Raw genomic sequence first — 8,516 nt, forward strand, 5'->3', positions numbered from 1 at the left:
TTAAACCTCCCATGACATAGAACGGAATCCATTTGGCTGATACTTCACCTGAGCGTAATAAATCGAACATTTTCATTTATTATCCATATTTAAATAACGAAAAAGTAGGGACCTACATGAGAAAAGGCGGTAAACTCATTCATTATAAATCCACTAGTGATAACTGAAATAACACCATTAAAAAAAATACATTTGAAGCTAATATTAAAAAAAAAAACAGAAAGTAAGTTTACGATAAACAGTGACAATGACACAAACATACAGCGATAAGGACCAACCTGAGTAAGCGAGAAAGGGCGCCATCAAACATGCTACCCTAGCCGAGGAAGAAGCTATTCCAACACCGGTACTTCGCAATATTGTAGGGAAAAGTTCGGCTGTGTATAAATAAACCATTCCCACACTTGATGATGAAAATACTTTTCCAATCATCGCCATCGCAATACTCGCTTTTTCATCTACACAAAATATAATATGCAGGATTCGTATAACTATAAATCGCACTTAATATCAAGAAACTTTTTATCAAAATAAGATTTGTCCGAATTTTGAGATCTGTATTGTTTCATACATCTGCACACACGAATTGTTTCATTAGGCACCGTACAAATATGTACATATGTAGCCATGTAGGTTACATATGTCCGGTTTAGCTGGGATTGTACATATGTAGCCATATTACTAAGCCTCGGAATCGAACCAAGGTTTCATATATATGGTAAGCCAATATATGCGATTGAAAAAACTAAGAATTTGTGTCCACCAATTCAGGGTCATCAATAAACATTTGAAACAGTTCTGCCAGTATATTGTATTTATGGGTCGGTACTCAATAATTCAAAAAATTAATACAAAATTAGTAATAATGCAAAACTCACAGGATCCGAGTAGTGGACACAAAATGAGGTACATCGCTGATAACAAAAAGGAAATAGATATTGTCAAACGGCGTCCCAGTTTTTTTAGTCCAATTAAAGCAAGTACTCATCCTGGAATTTCTGCTACAGCTGATAGGAAATTAGTCCAATATCTACTTCCTCCCAAGTTGGATGTGTTGTATCCGAATGTATAATAACATACAAATGAAACCATCCTATGAAGCAAAAATTTATTATAAATTTCGTCAAGACCAGAAAGTACACAGAGGGGTACCGTAATCTGTTCTATGTCTGGTGGGAACGAACCTGGCTCTAAATACACAGATTTCGTTTTTTCTTTTGTGATACATTATAGCATAAAATACTGCACATTTCATTCCTTACCATAACCAACATAAAACCAAAAGTCTTTCCACCAAAATTCTGTTATGAAAAAGCATGGATAACGATTTCCTAAAACTGACGAGTTTTCGATTCATCGGTTCAACATTGTTTTGCTGTGAAATTAAAATCATCGTAATCAACGTTCACTTTTTCAATAGTTAATATATTTCAAGAAAGTGAATGAAATTTCTAAATTTCTAAAAAACACATTGTTTGAAATGCCTGAAGGAAATTAGAATTAGTTGAGTTATTGAATGGAGATTCATCGTTGAATTAGTTTACAACACATGAGTTGTAATCAGTAGTTATACATGAGCATGACCGATTCAGAGGTCGAGTTTATTCATTAATTTGGTTTGTTCACTTAGTTGCGTTTTCACACAATTTTCCAATATTACCTCATTTTTGTCATTTATTCTCGTGTTTTGCATAAGTTCGACAAGTGCTTCGGACGATTTCGATTTATTTGAAAATCGTTTTGCAATATCTACGGCTTCCTTAGTTCTTCCTCTAGACATCAACCAACGGGAAGATTCTGGTAAATAACTGAACGCAAAAATGGTATTAAATGGATTTTTGAGAAAAGATGAATTTTTTTTGGTTAAATTGTTGTGAATAAGAGTGGTATTAAAAAATCTGAACATTATGTTATCAATGTAGTCATATCGTTGCACCAGAACTAATTCACGTGAGCTTGGAAATAAGCGTCAGAGCAAATCAAAGAATCAAAAACCAATCCATTGAGGAAACCACAGAGAGTCCAAAAAATACCTCTCGTCACCCTTACGTCGTCTTTAAGTAATAAGTTGAAAGAGATAGGTCCTATTTAGCTAAATTGACCTCACCAGTAATACGTCATAAAAAAGATGCAAAAGAATCCAGGAATTCTTATTATCCATCTCCAGTAGACGCAGAAATATGCAATGCATGTCATCATCATATAACCAATAGACACGCATATATTACAAAGAAATACAACAAGGCCTCTGTGCTCTTTCTTGACGAGTTCTTGAGCTGAAAGTCAAATACAGCTTTGTAGTTTAAATTTCACAAAAGTACTTCATTTTGTTTACCAGTACAACAGTAACAAGTCATCAAAATTAAGTTCTTTAAACTCTGAGTTCGTAATAAACATTCATAATGTAATTACCATGGACAAATATTGAGTTGTAAGCCATGGTGCATCCACTGCCATACAACAAAAAACATATCCAACTCATCCAATAATTCACAGCCAAACTGTATCCAAAATTAACCAACATTAAAATTGTGAGACATCCAAGATCAGCAACTCGTCTGCCAAACCTAAAAAATGGATCCCTATTTATAACAAAATAGCAATGCTCAAGTCAAATATACCGACTCGGAACATATGGTACCGGTATGCAACTTACAGGTTATTCTGTTATCTGATCATTCAGAAGATGAAGATGAAGAATCAAACAAAATTGCTAATCTCAATGACGTAGCAAATTACATAAAAACCGGTACAGTCGCATCTGGGCATTGTGCACCGGGACTGGTATGACGCGGCGTCGCAATATTCGTAAAAATAGCAAAATTTGGATTGAAATATCGATCGCTATGTAGGGGCTTTATTCGTTTATGTATTGGCAATGTGATAATGGTTGGCCGTAGTTCAGACATTTTTCATCATAAAAGGTCGATAAAAAGAAAACAACTACCAATGTTTTAGGACTAAATCTTTCAATCATATGATTTGATTGGGCTAGATGTACATTTGTAATAAATGAGCGGAAGAGTGAAAGTCTTCCACTCGATCTAATTCGGGTTCCAGAAATATTGTAAAATATAAATTGAAATTTTGTTAGTTATAGATTCTGCTTCCGTATAATGGACCAATGTACAAAGAAACGAATTGGCAATATTCATATATACCGCCTCTAAATAACTTGAAAATAAATGAAACAAATACTTGTCTGATAGTGCTCCAGAGATTATTCCACTAGCGAGGGCACCGATTGAAAAACTCGATGTCAAGAATGGTTTTTTCCACTCTTCGCCACAAACTAAATTGAACTGCAGAACAAAAGTTGCAAATAATCGTAGATTCTTAACCGACACGTGCTTTCAGCGTTAAGTAATTAAATTGCAACTTGTACAAATATTATAAAATAGGTAAACCAACAAATTACCACCATAGACAAACGAGGGTATCTGAATTTTACCAGAAAAGCATGGGATTCTAATCGATATTCTTATGTACATTGTAAGTTGCGGCTTTAATTGTAAAGACATTTTTTATTTATTTATGGCTGATATAATATATATACCTCCATAGCTGCAGTTGTTTTGCCGTCCCTGTTGTCATATACAAAACCATCTTCACACGGTTCGATAAGACTTCTATTTACTTGAATATAATTTTCGGCAGATTGATTAGTTTGGACTTTAACGGTAAATCTTAATATAAGAAGATCACGGATTTTGTAACTTAATATACTGTTGTACAATAGCGTAACATTTTTTACATCGTTGGTTCATGGCCCTAAAAGATTGTTGCTAACGACGGATACTAAAATTTGGTAATACTGAAAATGAATATAAAGTATACTTCACACAAATTTTAGTCTGGAGTTTCATTAGTTGTCTGAATAAAAGGTTCGAGAATAATATGAAATATTAAAACTGGTCACTTCGATACACATAAATTGTCGTATATTTTGTCAAAACAATATTTATTGTTACACAACACAATAAACATTTTAATGCAGGTAATCCAGACAACGAAGGAAAGAATATTATCTGTACCTTCGGCAGTTACTCAAGGTTTTGTTATTTTTTGAAGATGCAGGAATATAATTGAACAAATATGAATTGTTGAAGTGAATATCATTCTGTAACAGAAAAAAATACTTAAATTTTTTTTTGCAACTTGTTCCTTTAATCGGGTTAGCTAAAAGTCATATATTTAGATTTTAAGCTAAATAACTGGAAGACAATTACGCGGCGCGGCGGTGTGGCTCATCGTGCTAAGCGTTAGGAATACGCTCACCACCGCACCTCTGATTTCCCCTTCGTGGGTTCGCATATTCGAATCCCATGCGGGAATGGTTATAGGCAAGATGATTGCTGGACTCCTCGCGCCGTAGGGTGGTTCATGTAACAGCTTCCGGCTTCCTCTACCATCAAGTTCATGCTTCCGACAACAAATAAGTAACTAATCCTATACCCGACATGGAATGGTAACCGGATAAGTGGCCGTGTCTCTCTCTCCCCCAGGATAAATATATAAATCCTATCTTATCAAACAATGCAGAATAAAACACACACTTACTTGATGATCAATCTCCGGAACTAGGCATCTATGCGGCGGTGCATGAAAAACAAAAACTGGCGAAAAGATTACCATTCCTTGAGGTATTGTAGTGATTATCAAACTTGCTAGGATTAGTTTGTGATATGCGCTGGTAGATCCCGATTCTTCAAAAACATCGTCCATTTTCGTCAAAGACAAACGAATTCATTTACATTACGACTCTTTCAAATGTATGCATTACACGTTTGCGTGAGAATAGACTGTATAAATAATAATATAATTTTTTGCAACTGATCCTTTGATATCTAACCATGATATATTTTGCAAGATACTTGTATGCAAACTTGAGGCGACTTTTAATCAGAGATTGACAGCTCGCAAGACAACTAGCATCTGTAGTCAATGTTGTGGTTGGCTGTACACGAATGGAATACGCCGTGTCTCGCGGAGATAAACTTAAATATATTTGGTACGTCGTTCTGCAAAGGCCCGCTTACATTTCAAATACCAACACAACAGAAATAGGAAATAATAGTCACGTTGTTGCCAGTGCATGCTTGCACTTTGTTATGTTTTGAAGTTGGGTCTGAAAAAATTTACTGATAGATATTGTCTTGCGTATAAGAGTACGCGGCGCCGATGATGCGGTCGAAGCGTGCTGTGCCTGGTAAACACGAGCTTGAAATGCCATGGAATGAGCTGAAGACAAGCTGATTTGAGAGACAAATAATCTATAGGTAAACCGTCATATACACTGTGACTAATTCAAAACTGAAACTTTATCACACCATATGCTTGGAGCGCTATACGCTAGGGTTAATCCGATTTCAAAAAAGGAAAATGAAAAAAATGAAAAGATGTTTTCAATAAAGAAGACGAATTTGAGATAATCACTAGTTTCTTTTTATCTGGTGACATTTTGGACGAGCGCAATCTTCAATCAAACTTTTCCTAACAAATACGATGTTGATAATAAAATAATCCACCTCGTGAAAAATGAGAGAGTGAGTCTACTTGCCAGATGAATTGTATCAAAATATATCATACCTATATATTTTAATTCATTTAGTTTTTCCTGATAATTCTGACTTTTCGAGAATTCCTTCCGTCCTCTATTAAGTTGCCATTTTCTCGATTTAGAATAATCTTTAAAGTCTCGACAAAATTTGAACAATCATTTTCTTTGGTATACGTATTGTCGTAGTTGATACAAAATAGCACATTGCATCAAACATGGCTAATGTATTAGATTTGACCTGAACGCAATGAACTGCTAGCCGGCGGGGGTCTAGGATTTGACTTTTTTAAGCTTCAGTGTTTTTAGCATGTAGTTAGAATATTTGTATTGTTGCTGTAGTAGAGAAGCACATTTGGATTATATAAACCAAACCAAGAATAGTTTAAGGACAGGACAATCTTATATACATATGTGAGACGACGAACTTGTCTTCGTCGTTAACTCTTGTCCGGTGTTTCAATTTGTTTATGGTTTGGAAAAATGAATGTATTTCCCACTCTTGATCCGAAAAATGTCCATTGACATTTCAGAATTGTAATATTTTGATGCCTTTTATCGAGGTGTTTTAGCTGTACATGTACCGTATACGTAACTTTCAAATATACACCATTAACTGTATAGTGATTTGTTACCACTACACATAAATTGTCCGTTGATTGGTCTGGTTTTGCGGATTATGATCCCAGCATTGGCCGACAATAATTTAGTCTTTCGTTCGCTCTGTTAATAGCCCTGATAATAATCTGTTAATAGCCTTCGGCCGTAGTGAATAGTAGGGCTGGGCATTTTCGAATACCTTGTGATTTCAGAATCGAATCGAATAATTTTTTTCGCATCGAATCGAATCTCGAATACTTGAAAATATATAATTGTAAGCGACTTTAATATAGTAATTGGTCCTCTCAACAAATGAATTACTGAAGACAGAATAAATCACTCAGATAGATTACTGAGCGTTCACACAGAATAACAAACACGTTTTATCAATACCTCACTACAGAAAATAGTCATATGTTAGAATTTCGTTAAAAAAATATGACTCCAATGAAAAAAAAATTGGGGAATTCACCTCGACCATTAAGCGGAAAGATAAAAACAAGATGGCGGCGATTCGAAATTTAGCTCTGAACCGATTCGAATAATTTACTATTCGATTCGATTCGAATATTCGATTCGAAATGCCCAGCCCTAGTGAATAGACGATTGAAAACACCTTATATATGAGTTTATTGCAATTCCAACAATATACACAAAATACAATGCACACACAATTAGATCAAATCTAGTCTGACTATCATTAAAAGTAAGGCAGAATAAATATAGGTTTCTACAGAGCAATTAAAATATAATAAAGAAACAAATTTTGCATTCTCCCTATATATACATTTTGAAACCATCATTTTTATTAAAAAAAATGATCTAATCACGTGCCGTTTACAGGTGTACTGATAGCTAATTTTAGCGTAATTAATCACATAGTTCGTGAGACTAAAGTTTCATTACTGCAACTTAACTAAAGCTCCTGGTAAGGCATAATGACAATTAAGGTATACAAAAACGTTTTGAAAACAAAAACTAAAAACTGACAAATAACACGTAAAACTATAAAAACGAGGCAATGTTTACAGTCTTGCTTGATCATCTGTCTGAGCGACTGCGGAAACAACAACAACTAATTAACTTTTCAAAATTTTATTTGATAGATCTGAATGTCTCCAAGTATTAAAATAGAAACTAGTGAAAATCCCAAACCTACTTGTTTGTAATAAATTTGTTTTTCATTTTTCCTGCCTCGGAATAGTCCTAACCTAAAGCGCTACAGGCATATAGTGTGATGAAGTTTCACATTTGAATTACTCACAGTGTATATGTGGTCGGTTTACTTATAGAATATTGCACACGTAGTAGACCTATGAATCGTTTTGTTATTATGGTGTTCTTGTGTTCTCGTTTGCCATTCAATCAGCTTGTCTTCAGCTCATTCCATGACATTTCCAGCTCGTTTTTACCAGGCACAGCACGCCTCCACCGCGCCATCGGCTCCGCGTACTCTTATACGCAAGACAATATAATATATCAGTAAATTTGTTCAGGCTTAACCTAAAAACATAACAAAGATGCAACCTCTCAGGCGGGAATAGCAACAACGTGACTATTATTTCCTATTTCTGTTGTGTTGTTATTTGAAATGTAAGCGTGCCTTTGCTGAACGACGTACAATAAATATTTGAGTTTAAATTGATCTCCACCAGACACGCAGTGTTTTATTCGTGCACAACCAACCGCATCATAAACTACAGATACTAGTTGTCTTGCGAGGCAGTCAATCTCTGATTAAAAGTCGCCTTAAGCTTGCACACAGGTGTCTTGAAACATGGGAAAACCTACATTCGGAACAAAAATATATCATTGTTAAATATTGAAAGATCAGCGGCAAAAAATTATATCATTATTTATACGGTCGATTTTAATCCGAACGTATAATGCCTAAGTTTGGAAAAATCGTAATGTGAATGAATTCGTTTGTCGTCGACGAAAATAGACGATGTATTTGAAGAATCGGGATCTACCAGCGCTTATCACAAACTAATCCTAGCAAGTTTGATTATCACTGCAATACCTCAAGCAATGGTAAACTTGTCGCCTGTTTATGTTTTTCATGCACCGCCGCATAGATGCTTAGTTCCGGAGATTAATCACCAAGTAAATGTGTGTTTGATTCAGTTTTGTAATTATCTTCCAGTTTCTTAGGATAAAATCTAAATATTTGACCATTAGTCAACCTGATTCAAGAAACAAATTGCACAATTCATGAGAGATCTTGAATAATTTTTTTGTGTTACAGAATGATATTCATTTCAATAATTCATATTTGTTCAATTATATTCCTGCATCTTCAAAAAATAACAAAACCTTGAGTGACTGCCGTAGGTACATTCTTTCTTTGGTTCGTTGT

The 8,516-nt window shown here is 34.7% G+C and overlaps 1 protein-coding gene across 2 annotated transcripts; it reads right to left on the bottom strand.

Annotated features, from left to right (window-relative positions):
* Positions 1-318: 318 nt before the first annotated feature.
* On the bottom strand, positions 319-4,909 carry LOC120333116 (solute carrier family 22 member 4-like). 2 transcript variants are annotated; one of them, XM_039400466.2, is made up of 10 exons: positions 4,561-4,909; positions 4,035-4,120; positions 3,557-3,686; positions 3,199-3,302; positions 2,413-2,567; positions 2,108-2,276; positions 1,661-1,808; positions 1,263-1,375; positions 879-1,093; positions 319-458 (listed from the first exon to the last, which is right to left on the bottom strand). In XM_039400466.2, exons 1-9 carry the CDS (start codon positions 4,723-4,725, stop codon positions 985-987), a joined length of 1,179 nt encoding a protein of 392 aa, XP_039256400.2. In that variant the 5' UTR covers positions 4,726-4,909; the 3' UTR covers positions 319-458; positions 879-984. The 2 variants fall into 2 exon arrangements, with proteins under 2 accessions (XP_039256400.2, XP_077975734.1); XM_078119608.1 differs by lacking the exons at positions 319-458; positions 1,263-1,375 and having other exon boundaries at positions 901-1,093.
* Positions 4,910-8,516: the final 3,607 nt, after the last annotated feature.

This window comes from Styela clava, chromosome 13, assembly GCF_964204865.1.
Source record: "Styela clava chromosome 13, kaStyClav1.hap1.2, whole genome shotgun sequence".
Classification (NCBI taxonomy): domain Eukaryota; kingdom Metazoa; phylum Chordata; class Ascidiacea; order Stolidobranchia; family Styelidae; genus Styela; species Styela clava.